The sequence below is a fragment of the Camelus bactrianus genome, chromosome 26, assembly GCF_048773025.1.
Source record: "Camelus bactrianus isolate YW-2024 breed Bactrian camel chromosome 26, ASM4877302v1, whole genome shotgun sequence".
In the NCBI taxonomy this organism is placed as follows: domain Eukaryota; kingdom Metazoa; phylum Chordata; class Mammalia; order Artiodactyla; family Camelidae; genus Camelus; species Camelus bactrianus.
Window position 1 is genome coordinate 20,144,181 of NC_133564.1, and position 13,980 is coordinate 20,158,160.

The 13,980-nt window shown below is 38.2% G+C and overlaps 1 protein-coding gene and 1 long non-coding RNA gene across 5 annotated transcripts in view; one reads left to right on the forward strand and one right to left on the reverse strand.

Annotated features, from left to right (window-relative positions):
- Nucleotides 1–5,161, forward strand: part of MTMR7 (myotubularin related protein 7) — a 131,738-nt gene extending 126,577 nt beyond the window's left edge. For all 4 annotated transcript variants that reach the window (XM_074353502.1, XM_074353500.1, XM_074353501.1 and 1 more), the window contains 2 exons: nucleotides 1,627–1,753; nucleotides 4,069–5,161. In XM_074353502.1, the coding sequence (XP_074209603.1) occupies nucleotides 1,627–1,753; nucleotides 4,069–4,434 (493 nt within the window). In that variant the 3' untranslated portion in view covers nucleotides 4,435–5,161. The remainder of the gene's footprint in view (nucleotides 1–1,626; nucleotides 1,754–4,068) is intronic.
- Nucleotides 387–4,075, reverse strand: LOC141575107 (uncharacterized). Its single transcript, XR_012502453.1, has 2 exons — nucleotides 2,705–4,075; nucleotides 387–1,744 (listed from the first exon to the last, which is right to left on the reverse strand). It is a non-coding gene; the product is annotated as an uncharacterized LOC141575107 (long non-coding RNA).
- Nucleotides 5,162–13,980: the final 8,819 nt, after the last annotated feature.

Genomic DNA, 13,980 nt, shown 5'->3' on the forward strand with positions numbered 1-13,980 from the left:
AAGTCGATGTTTTAATAGTAATGATATCTTAAAAATGTAAGTTCCAGTTTATTTAAAAGTGAGGGAGGGGGTGAGGAAGGAAAGAGGGAAGGAATGACTGAAAAAACCTTAGAGGTTAAATGTGGAATCACAAGTGTAAGTAGTGACCACGACATAGCTTATTTTCTTTTGCTGCTTAATCAAGGTCTAATGGAAGTATTTCCCTGTGGAAATAAATTAGGTTAAGACCGTGTATATTGGGATGGGAGAGCAGGGCGGCACCCTGCGGACTGTCTAGGTACACAGGCTGTGTTTCATCCTTTGGCTTCTGCCCTCGTCCTGTATGATACGTAGGGATGACTCAGGTCAGCAAAAAGACCAAATACAGAAACAGCTGAGAAACCACATTCCTTCAACACAGCCCTCGTTGAGCAGCTTTTATTCTTAGTTACTACTTAATTTTACAGAATAATATTAATTCTATCACACTAAAAAATTCCTCCATGGTTTGTGTAAAAACAGCAGCGTTGCGAGCTGTTGAGGTACACTGCAGTCAGCTCTGTTGCAGCTGCGTTGTTACTGGACAGTCAACAGATGCATTATTGAGGATCAGGCATTGTGGATAAAACAGTGACACCAAGTCCCTGCCCTCCAAGTACCTTTCTGAGTAAAGAGTGGATCTGCAGACATCCCTGTGGTAATACATGTATATGTACGTTATGTTTACACTACACTGGAGTCTGTTAAGTGTGCAATAGCATTATGTCTAAAAAACAATGTACATACCTTAATTTAAAAACACTTTGTTGCTAAAGAATGTTATCATCTTAGCCTTCAGTGAATAGCAGTAGTAACATCAAAGATCACAGATCACCGTTAACTATTAATGGACAAGCTTAAATTTCGTGAGAATTACCAGGTGACACAGAGACACAAGAGTGAGCAAAGACTATTAGAACAACAAACTGTGCTGAGATCCTAGGTTCAATCCCCAGCACCTCCACTAAAAAAAGAAAAATTGTGCCGACAGACTCGCTTGATGCGGGGTTGCCACAAACCTTCAGTTTGTAAAATCCGCAGTATCTGTGAAGTGCAGTGAAGCAAAGCGCAGCAGAACAAGGTGAACCTGTATTCGTGTCTGCATCCCGGAATGCCTTATTGCATAGGATAAAAAAGGGAGGAGGATTTATTGCAAATGTAAATTTTTGGTGGTTGTGATAAAACAAGCTAAAAACCTCAAATTCAAAAGACTTCTTTTGCAGCTGAAAGATCCTGAATGTTCATACAAACACGAATTTTCCAAGTTTACTTCACAACGAAGAGTCATTTCTTAAGCCAAAAAAAAAAAAAAGGGTAATGTGCTACTTCAATCTACTTTAGAAAAATGTATTATGTGCCTTCTAATTCAGTACTATCTAAACAAGTAGACTCTTCATGAATTTACTCTCCCTGAAAGAAGTTTACTGATTCAAGAAAATTAAAACATCAACATGGAATTATTACTTTAAGTGAGTTTTTTCTTTTGAGCCTGTACTTTGTACTTGGTTATTATTAGGACTGTGGTTTGACAGACACCTGGGGAGACTGGAGAACGTGAAAGTACACAGTGTGAGATGGTGTATTGTGTCGCTCTGCCGTCCTTCCCAGGTTTTGGAGTGGAATGTACAACCGCTTTGAAAAGGGCCTGCAGCCCCGACAGTCAGTCACAGATTACCTCATGGCCGTGAAGGAGGAGAGCCAGCAGCTGGAGGAGGAGCTCGCGGCCCTAGGAGAAGTAAGACACACTTGCTCTTGTTAATCTTATTTCTTGATGATCACTGCTGTGAAAGACTCTCATGACTCAAGGTGTGTGAAATGTAGCAACACAACCGTTTCCTACTTTTAGCCAGTGGACAACGTGAAACGCAGCCCCACCAGGTGAGCGCCCAGATCACTGAATAGGCACTTAATACATTTCAGACATCTGGCTTGGCTCACTTCCATGGCTTGCTGAATTAGTGGGCTATTCCTAGCAAAAGCACTTTTTTTTTTTAACACTATTATTTGAGGGTACTGAAATGAATTCTTTCTGGCGCATACGTGAAAAAGATGGGATTTAAAGTGAAAGAACAAAATCAGATATATGTACTTGTAGTAAAAAAATCTATTTCTTCACTTTTAAGAGTAGTTATATAATGATATATATTACTCTATAAATGATAATAGCTGAGACTGACTATCAGTAATCTTCTTTTTTGGATTTTCTAACTTCCCAGCACGAGTGGCCAGGAAAGTTATATAATTAGGGAAAACCTGGTAAGTGTATGATGACTGTGTTTACAGTGACACTGCTCATTTAGCTGACCACCAAACCCACCTGGATTCTTTGCTTTATTCTGCTTCGAGTGAACCCCATAATACTGTCATTCACTTGCTCAAGAATTGGCAATTAGTTCCTGCTGTGTAGACCTAAATTCTGAATCGAGGCTAAATAGTTTAAATAAGACGAAAAGCCTTCCCCACCCTCCTCCTGCTGAGATAATATGTTGTACAGAAAAAAAGTATTAGGAAGGAGGCTGGCATGTTGTCAGTAAGTTCTTCGTTATGGCTCATACAGCAGTCATGTTCCTAGAAGAGAACTTCCAGTTTCCTACTTTCAGATTGGTATGTGTCTGAATGAAAGCTGGCAAAATATTACAAGTTGGGTTCCAACAAAGTCATTTCCATTATCCAAGTGGATAGTTACCTGCAGGTCACCCCTGAAAATGATGGCCAGAGGGAAACGGTGCTCTAGTTCAGGGCCCCAACAACAGAGATGGTCACTTCAAGGCACTTGGTGAGGATGACTCCTCTGGTTCCCCCACAGTATTCCTAGAAATAAGGAATACAAATATTGTGGAATGAGGAATAAAATTTTAAGTCTGGTAAGTCTGGCATTTGAGATCTTTCCCACGAGCCAGTCAATTCTACCTTTTCAACTTGCCTCCACTATCCCCTTGCTCAAATTTAACTCTGCTTCTTGGACACAATGGACATCTTCCTGCCTTTGTGTGTTTCTTTTCTGTCCCTCCTGCTAGAAACACTCTAACCATCACCAGCACATCCAAGTTTAATTCCTTCACAGTCCTGTCAAAATGCTCCACTCCACCCTCTTAAATAATTTTTCCCACTTCCAAATTCCTACATTACATCAACTCTGCCTCTGTATTCAGAGTTCCTTATGGCTGGATCTCTATTTCTCTCTTTTCCTCATATTGCCCAGCATAGTGTTTTTGTACATGATAACGTATTTGAATGTTTTTTGAATGAATACATATGTAATAGTTGATCTCATAACACCTCCCTTGCTGACACTAAAGGATGAAATCTGATAGAATGTATTCTGAACAACCCAATGGGTAAACAAAATATGGGATATTGATATAATGGAATATCATTCAGCCATAAAAAAGAATGAAGTACTGATAATGCTACGGTGTGGATGGACCTTGAGAACATAAGTGACTGAAGCCAGACACAAAAAGTCATATATCCTATGACTCCATTATAGGACATGTGCAAGAGAGGCAGATCCCCAGAGATAGTAGATTGGTGGTTGTCAGGAACAGTGGGGAGTAGAGAACAGAGAGTGACCACTGAGGGATATGGGATCTTGGAACTAGATTCGTGAATGGTTGCATAACCTTGTGAATATACTAAAAACCACTGAACTGTATACTTTAAGAGGGTGAATTACTTATATCTTAATTTAAAAAACTAGGTAACACCTCATTCTTGATTTTTAAAAAACGTACTTTGAGTTCATAGGATGAAAATCACTGTAAAATCATACAGGGACAGAAAGAAGGATGACCACTCACCGCCAGGTGCTTTACTCATGCTGTGGGTTTTGCATTTTGTAGGAAACCTCTGCCAAGGTAGTGCCATCCTTACATCAGAGATGAAGAAAGCAAGCCTCAAAGAAACTAATTATTTTGTCTGAGGTCATAAAGTCTAGCTTTCAACCCAACTCCATCTGAATCCCATGTTATACTCACCTGGAAGGTAACGAATACTAAAGGCATGTATATGTATTACATTTTTTCCCTGAAATTATTATTTCTTTTTTAGAGGCTGGAAAAAATTCAGAAAGTCCAGTTAAATCGCACTGAAGTGAAGAGTAATAAGCAAAGTGAACCCAGCAAACACTCAGGGTTTTCTACCTCAGACAACAGCACAGCCAACACGCCCCAGGACTACAGTGGAAACGTGAAATCATTTCCGTCCAGGAGCCCTTCACAAGGCGATGAAGATTCTGCTCTGATTCTAACCCAAGACAACTTGAAAAGCTCAGACCCTGATCTGTCAGCCAACAGTGACCAAGAGTCTGGGGTGGAGGATTTGAGCTGCCGCTCTCCGAGTGGCGGGGAGCATGCCCCGAGCGAGGACAGCAGCAAGGACCGAGATTCCGACGAGGCCGTCTTCCTCACTGCCTGAAGAGAACTTCCCCGGGGAGTTCCAAAACAAAGGACACACACAAGACACTTTCCAAAAATAAGGGAACAGTGCAATTTAAGATAAAACATAACCCAAGAAATGGTACAGGTCATCGAGAATTATAAAATGTAGCAATGAAAAGGGAAAAAAGTCCAACTCTTAAGTTTCTCTAGGTGTTGAAGAACAGGAAGTAGCCATTTCTTTTATCAAGTAAATATAAGGAAAATTATTGCCCATTTTGAAAAGCATTCTAGACTGTGGAAGTTTTATTCACTACAGAGCAGTGACCTCTACCGTCACTGGAGGTTACCAATTCAGATCTTCCTTGCACAGCATGTGTCTGCTCAGGAAGTGCCCTGACCTCGTTCCTTCACACTTATCATCATCTTTAGTCTTACCTCTTACTTCACTTCTAGATGCATATTGTTTCCTAAAATATTTGATGTTACCTTCTTTCCTGAATCTGTTATCAGTATTCCTAATGACAGAGCACATTCTGGTTAACAGGTAGATTTCTGTAATTGGTGAGCTTTGTAACTGCTTAAGCTTATCTTTCAGGTTTAACGATCCCTTCAGCTTTTCCTTAGATAATATATTTTGAATTGTCATAGTAATTTTGTTGCCTTTTTCTGGAATTTCATAATTCTCCTTATTTAAAAAATGCTAAAACATAACTTACTTTTCTCTAACACCAGTCTAATGCTTAATAAAGTAGAAACAACATTTACTCTCTGGTTCTTAACTATGAATTCAGATCATATTAGCTTTTAAAATAACAACCTAACCTTTTATTACTATTCCAGAGACTGAATTAACAGACAGTGGGTCAACCACCAGTCTGATTCCTGCAGTACAACAGTGTGAAGTTATAGGGAACTATTTCAATAAGGGAAAATCTCAGTTAAGAACTAGAGAATTTGGCTGTCATGTCTCTTTAACCAGCAGAATAGGTTTTGTCACTTTAGAAATTATGTAACTGGTTAATATGGTTTAATCACACCTCACCTGCAGAGCCAAGGCAGCAGTCCCAGCCAGCAGCCCTGCTCACCTGCAGAGTCAGGGCAGGGGTGCGGTCCAGCTGGGGAGCTCGGCAGGGCGCAGGCCTGCCCACCTCGGGCTCCCGGAGCGGGAGGTGTGCTGGCCCTGGAGTCCAGGGGGCTCATGCCCAGGCACAAGAGCTGGGCCACGGCCCCGCCTGCTGCAGACCGTGGCTCCTGTCCCCTCCTGACGAGAAAACCTGTTCAGGAAAATTTGGAAATCGCCTGAAGTGGGCCTTCTCCGTCCTTCCCAGGCAGGATCCAGAGACATACCCCACCCTCCGCGGATAGTGGCCCCCAGCCCCACTGGACAGGAAGGGCTGGCGAAGACACCTGGAAGCTACGTAACCCAACAGCTCCTGCGCTGAGAGGCAGGTGAGCAGAGCTGACAGCCCTCAGGGCAAAGCCTAGTTGGCCAGGGAACCTGGGGCACAGGCTGGCTTGAGTTAAGACCACAAAGAGCATGAATGACCTTTGAGCTGCTTCTCTTGCTGCGCCTGAGCCCTAATGATTGCTGAAAACAGCCATCGGCCCGCCTGACCCAGGAACTTGACCAGAACGCGTGGGAAGCTGCCTAACTCGTCCAACGCTGTCTGCAGTGGCAGCTGACAGAGAGCACCGCCCGTGGCTCTCCCTGTCTGCAGAGCAAACTGGTGGGCGCACCTGACCAAGTTACTCAGTGCACATTCTTGCTTGATTCAGGGCCCCTAACAACGAGCTGTGTAGGCCTTGTGCCCCAGCCTGCTGCCCCAGGAGGGAGGGGAGCTAACTTCACAGCCCCCACCGACTGCGGAGTGCAGCATCCAGTCCCAGCTATCTAGAGACAGGGACCCGGGAGCCCAGGTAGCCATGAGGCCTGCACCGCGGCCTCACCTGGGTAGGGAGCCAACCAGCAGTCCTGCCCCTCCCCTCCTCCTAGTGCTCCAACAGATGCCTCGCCCAGAAGTAGGCCCTAATAGCAGGCCCCACCTGCTAAGGACGTTACCAGCAGATGTGTCCAGAAACCCAAACTGAGCTGATTGGTGAAGTGCTGTCTCTGTCAAAGCAAATCTGCAAAGTCTGGAAGAGGAGACCACTTACTCACATGCACAAACACCAAGGAATCAAAAGTCAGGTAAACGTGACACCACCAAAGGAAACTAATGAAGCTTTACTAACTGATCCTATGACCTGTCAGAGAAGTCAGAATAATCCTCTTGAAGGAGTTCAGTGAACTAGAAAAACACACGGACAACTAAACAAAATTATGAAAACAATGCACAAACAAAAATCAGTCTGACAAATTAGAACCTCCCCCGTAAAAAAAAATTCCTAGAGCCAAAAAGTACAATAATTGAACTTTGAACAAAATAATTCAATACAGCTTCAAAAGCAAACTTGACCACAGACCCAGAGACCTGGGAGATAGAACAACTGAAATTATCTAATCAGAGGAGCAAAAAAAAAAAAAAAAAAAAAAATTTTAAAAAAGGTTACAGAGCCTATGTACTCATGGGAAACAAATGAAACAATATTCACATTATGCGAATTCAAGGAGAGGAAAAAGAGAAAGAAACAGAAAGCATATTTAACACAACAATGGATGAAAACTTCTCAAACGTGGGGAGAGAAGCAGACATCCAGATCCAAGAGGCCCAAAGGACCCCTAACAGCTTGAACCCAAACAGGGCTACATTGAGACACACTGTAATTAAACTGTCAAAAGTCAAAGACAGAATTTTAAAAGCAAGAGAGAAGTTACATACAAGGGAACCTCTAGAAGACTACTGGTGGATCTCTCAACAGAAACTTTTTAGGCCAGAAGAGAATGAGATGACATATTCAAAACATTGAAAGAAAAAAACAAAACAGTCAACCAAGAATGCTTTAGAAATGAAGGCAGGAAAAACCTGCTGAACAAACAAAAGCTAAGGGAGTTCATTACCACTAGACCGCCTTACAAGAAATGCTAAAGGGAGTTCTTTGTGTGGAAGTTAAAGGATGCTAATTAACATCAGAAAAACGTAAGAAGGCAGTGTAAACTCACTGGTAATGGTAAATACATAGTCAAAGCTGGATTCTGTAATAGGGTAATGGTGGTTTATAATTCACTCAACTCTAGTTTAAAAGTTAAAAAACAAATATACTAAAAATACCCATAACTACAATAATCTGTTATTAGTTACACAATATAAAAATATGTAAATTGTAACATTAATAACCTAAAATGAGGAGGGAAATAAAAGTGTAAAGCTTAGGAAGTCTATTAACGTTAAGCTGTCATTTAAAATAGGATGTTAGAATCAACAAAATGGCAATAGTCAGTCCTTACTTATCAATAATTATTTTAAATGAGTTATAAATTCTCCAATTAAAAGACACAGAATGGCTTAAAATACACAGAATGGTCATTATACAGTGATAAAGGGGTCAATACATCAAGAAGATATAACAATTTATGCATCCAACATTAGAGCACCTGAATACATAAAGCAAAAACTAACAGCTGAAAGGAGAAATAATAGTTGAAGACTTTTTAATACCCTACTCCAGAAAATGGGTAGATCATCCAGAGAGAGAATCAGTAACAAAATAGCAAATTTGAACCATACTATATACTAAAAGTACCTAACAGATACATACAGAACATTCTGTGCAAAAAGAGCAGAATACACATTCTTCTCAAGTGCACATGAACATTTTCTAGGATAGACCGTATGTTAGGCCACAGAACAAGCCAGCAAATTCAAGAATACTGAACTCATACCAGGTATCTTCTCTGACCACAATGGTGTGAAACTAGAAATCAGTAACAAGAGGAAAACTGAAGTTCATGAACACATGGAAATTAAAACTCCCCTGAACAACCGGTGGATCACAGAAGACATTAAAGGGGATATAAAGAGTATCTTGAGACAAATGAAAAATGGAAACACGACATAATAAAACTTGCGGGATACATCAAAAGCAGTTCTAAGAGGGAAGAGCATAGCAATAAATGCCTACATTAAGCAGCAAGAGTGATGCCAAATAAGCAACCTAACTCTGTGCTTTAAGGAACTGGAAAAAGAACTAAGCCCAGAGTTAGCAGAAGGAAAGAAATAATAAAAATTAGAGCAGAAATAAATGAAATAGAGAATAAGAAAAGAACAGAAAAGACTAATCAAACTAAGGGTTGGTTCCCTGAAAAGATAACCAAATTGATAAAACTTTAGCTAGAACCAAGGGAAAAAACTAGATCAACAAAATTGTAAAAGAAAAGGAGACATTACAGCTGATAGTATGGAAATAAAGAATCCTAGGAGGCTACTATGAATAACTATACACCAACAAACTGGACAACCTAGAAGAAATGCAAGATTCTTAGAAATATATTACCAAAACTGAATGAGGACAAGACAAAGTCTGAATACACCAATTACTAGTAAAGAGATTGAATCATTAATTAAAATCTCCCACTGAAGAAAATCCCAGGACCACAGGGCTTCAGTGGTGAATTTTACAAAACATTTAAAGAAAAATTAGTGGCACTCCTCAAATTCTTCCAAAAAATCTAAGAGGAGGGAGCACCCCCAAACTCATTTTATGATATCAGCATCACTGTGATATTAAAGCCAGAAAAGGACTCCACCAAAAAAGAAAACTACAGACCAATATCCCTGATGGAAACAGATGAAAAATTTGCATTAAAATACTAACAAACTGAATTCAGCAGCACATGAAAAGGATCATTCACCATGATCAAGTGGGATTTATACCTGACAATTTAAGGATGGTTCAACATATGCAAATCAATGTGATAAGGTGCATTAATTAAATGAAAAAAAAAAAAAGACCACCCAAATAGATGCAGAAAAAGTATTTGACAAAATACAACATTCATTCACAATAGAAACTCTCAACAAATTTAGGTATACAGGGAATGTACCGCAACATAATAAAGGCCATATGTGATAAGCCCACAGCTAATATCATATTCAGTGCTGAAAGTATTAAACCCAAGCATATATGGGCAACTGTTTCCACTAAGGTCAGGGACAAGACAAGGATGCCCACTCTGACCACTTCTACTCAACATAATGCTGAAAGTCATTACCAGAGCAATTACACAAGAAAAGGAAATAAAAAGTACCAGAATTGGAAAGGAAGAAGTAAAACTGCCTCTATATGCAGATGTCATGATTTTATATAAAAATCTAAAGACCTCACCAAAAAAACTCTTAGAAATAATCAACAAATTCAGTAATGTTGTAGGATACAAATGTAACATGAAACATTGGTAACATTTTTATACACTAACAATGACATTATCTGAGAAAGAAAGAAAACGATCCCACTTACAAAAGCTAAAACACTTAGGCATAAACTTAACCAACGGGGTGAAAGATCTCTGCTCTGCAAACTGTAAGACATTGATAAAAGAAATCAAAGATACAAATAAATGGAAGGGGAATCCTCTATTCATGGATTAGAAGAACTAATATTGCCAAAAGCTGCTTATACAGTCAATGCAATTCCCATCAATATTCCCAAGATATTTTTCACACTAGTAAAAAACAGTCCTGAAGTTTATATGGAACCACAAAAAAAACATGAAATAATCAATGCTGAAAAGGAAGAACAAAGAGAGAGGCATCACACTTCCCGATCTCAAGCTTTCCCATAAAGCTACAGCAATCAAAACAGAATGATACTGCTTTAAAACCAAAAAATAGATCAGTGGAGCAAAATCAAGAGCCTAGTATTAAACCAAAGCATATATGGGCAACTGTTCGACAAGGGAGCCAAGACTACTCAGTGCAGAGAAGACGGTCTCTTCTTTAACTGGTGCTGGGAAAGTTGGATATTCACACGTAAAAGAATGAAACTTGACTGTATCTTATATCACGCCCCAAAATTAACTCAAAATGAGTAAGACTTGAAACTATGAAACTCCTAAAGAAGACAGAAAAAAGCCTCCCGGCCATGTGTCTTGGCAGTGATTTTTTCGATGTGACATCAAAAGCACAAGCAACAAAATGAAAAATAAGTAGAACTTAGTCAAACTAAAAAGACTCTGCACAGCAGAAGAGATAACTGACAAAGTGAAAAAAACCACTTAAGGAATGGAAAAAGATATTTGCAAACTATATATCTGATAAGGAAGGGGCTAATATAATAAAGAACTCATACAACTCAATAGCAAAAAAATCAAATAATCTAATAAAAAATGGACAAAAGACTTGAATAGGCATTTTTCCAAAGAAGATACATGAAAGGGCCAACAGGTACATGAAAAGATGCTCAGTATCATTAGTCATTAGGGAGATGCAAATCAAAACCAAACCACAATGAGACATTACCTCACGTCTGATAGGATGGCCAACATCAAACGGACAAGTGATAAGAAATGCTGGTAATGATGTGGAGAAAAGGTACTGTTGATGCAATCATAAACTGGTACAGCCACTATGGAAAACATTATGGAGGACCCCCCAAAAAATTAAAAACAGAACTACCATATGATCCAGCAATTCCACTTCTGGGAATATATACAAAGGAAATGAAAACATTACTTTGAAAAGATATCTGTAACCCCCATCCCCTGTGTTCACAGCAGTATTATTTAAAATAGCAAAGACATGGAAACAACCTACCTGTCTACCAAGAGATGAATGAATAAAGAGCACACACACCATGGAACAGTATTCAGGTATAAAAAATGAGGAAATCCTGCCTTTTGTGACAATATAATGGACCTTGAGGGCAGTGTGTTAAGTGAAATAAGTCAGAGGAAAACAAATACTGTTATGATTTCACTTATATGTGTAATGTAAAAAAAAAAAAAGACCAAAGTCATAAAAAAGAGATCAGATTTGTAGTTAACTGGGTTGAGGGTGGGGTGGGAGGTGGTTGGGGAAATGGAGAAAGGTGGTCAAAAGGTACAAACTTCCAGTTACAAGATAAATAAGCATTAGGGATATAATGTACAGCATGATGACTATAGTTAACACTGCTGTATAATTTATATGAAAGTTTGTTAAGAGTATAAACACTAAATGTTCTTGTCACAAGGAAAATAATTTTTTTTCTTTGCTTTCTCTTTTCATTGTATTTATATGGGATGAGGGATGGTAAGTGAACTTACTGTGGTAATTATTTCACAATATATGTAAGTCAAACCGTTATGCTGTGTATCTTAAACTTATACAGTGATACATGTCAATTATATCTCAATAAAACTGGGAAAAAAAAACCAGAGAGAGGGCAAGAAAACTACACTGCTAAAATCTCTAGTATGAGGAACTGGAGGGAGTCTAGCAATATATATGAGATAATACAGTATAATTGTAATCATGTCAATCATATTTAAAAATAGAAAAATTTAATATGTTAGAGACTTGTACTATAAATGTACTCAAGTCAACGTAAATGAAGCACGTGTAACTCTTTCAGAATACAATTTGAGTGTGCTGTACTAAGCAGTTCCAAATCAAATACAAGGAATGTTTAATTTTCTATAACATACTGTAAATAGTAGGGAATACCCTGTTAATCATACTGAGGATATAGTCATAATAGCTGTTACATTTTTATGACAACTCACTTCATCCCATTCTTGTAGCTGATTGTCAACTCTCAAACTTCTTTGCCTAATACTCAGGATGAGACTTTAATTTCTTCCATTGGGCAGTGTACATCTATAAAAATAAAAAACAGATTTAAGAAAAATGACATAGTAACCATATCAACAGGAATAAATAAAGCAAATAGAAATATTTGATATTTTAAAATTTAGTTCTTTAATGTGATGTCTTTTACATCAAATTTTTCAGCACTCCTAAACATTTTATAAGACATAATTTATGTGTATATTATTTACACTACTTATTAGAAGTTGACCTAACACTGAAATTTACAAAAAAGGTTACATTTATTGCTTATTAAAACTTTATTGTGCTGTTACAGAGCCTTAAAGGAGCATGGCCAATTCAAAAAGACTAAAATTTCTAACAGTACACTCTCATTTTAAAACATCAATCAGGAAGTGTTTTATTTAGAGCAGCTGGTTTAAAGCGTAGGGAATAGACTAACGTAAAACTGACTCAAGGCAGATTACTCCCCAACTAATAATATTTACAGCTCAAGTGAATTATTTATTTAGTGATATTCAGCAAAATTTAATGATGTGAAGTAAGCATTTTGATCATGATTCAGCAGTCAACAACGAAACTTTTTTACAGAAGGGAACAGAAGGGAAACCCTGGCATAGGTTTTTATTAATTAGGTTTGTTAGTATTTTAATGCAGGTACTGGGGATTGAACCCAGGACCTCGTGCACGCTAAGCACATGCTCTACCACTGAGCTATACCCTCCCCACTGTTTTTATTATTTAAGAGCAGTTAGTTTGCTTTTGTTCCCTAACAGTGAATCTGAGCTGCCCTTTGCTTTAAGCATGTATGAATTATGATCAGACTTACCCATCAAGTAATCTCTATTCCAATATAAATTTCCTAGTCTAGATTTTTCCAAGTTTGAAACAAGTATCTTTAACACACATCTCATTTATTTAGAACACTTTCTCCTATTTTGGGGTATCAGCCTTTAAATTCCTATCCATGGCAAACCCCTGCTCTGAATAATAACTCCTAGGCTATTCTCTACTATTCTGAGTTCCATCTAGTCTTCTATTATGTGTTAAAGTAAAATCAGAATCTCTGCTTTGGCAGGCATTTTTTTGTCCCTGCTTCTCCAATATGGTGAAATTTAAAAAGAAAGTAATACAGCCATAAAACTACAAAAAAGTCATTCAATTTTTATTGTAATAACAGAACCAAAATTTATACGTATTCAAATGCAGGCTATTTTCTGTCCTGGAAAATGAGAGCTTCCAGTGGCCAGCACAATATGGAAAAGTTTCTAAATACCCAGAAGACTCTGACACAAATTTGAACACTTACCTCAGTTATTTCATCTATACATCCGGGATAATTATACCTTCCTTGTCCGGTCCTTTTGAAGATTAAATGGCATGCCCTTAGCCCAGGGCCAGGAAGATAGGAGATTAATAAAAGTTAATTTCTTTACCCAAATTGTATCTTTATAGTCCATGTGAATACTTGCCCTTCCACATAGAGTAAGTATTAAGTATTTTTCAAGTCTAAGAACATAATTTTGTTTTTCTTAAAGTTCTGTTGCCAAAAACATGCACAGAAAGAATGACGAAAAGAAACAACTGTATTTTATGCTGGTGTTTGGAGTGCCAATCATATTGGGATGAAGTTTAAACAAAAATACGCATTAGGTTGTCTGGTGATCTGGATACTACTTTACCAAGCCTCAGATATTTAGTTCAGATTTTTCTATTTAATTAGCTTTCATGGCTATCCATAAAATACGTTCATTCTGTAATATGATATAAAAGCAAACTGCTTAACATGGTACAGAGGAAAATCTAATTAAATTAATTAAAAACTAGACTGCCTAAAAATATTATTACTAAAGCATTTCTTTTATGAAAAGCTAATACAGTAAAGGTCAGAAAAATTC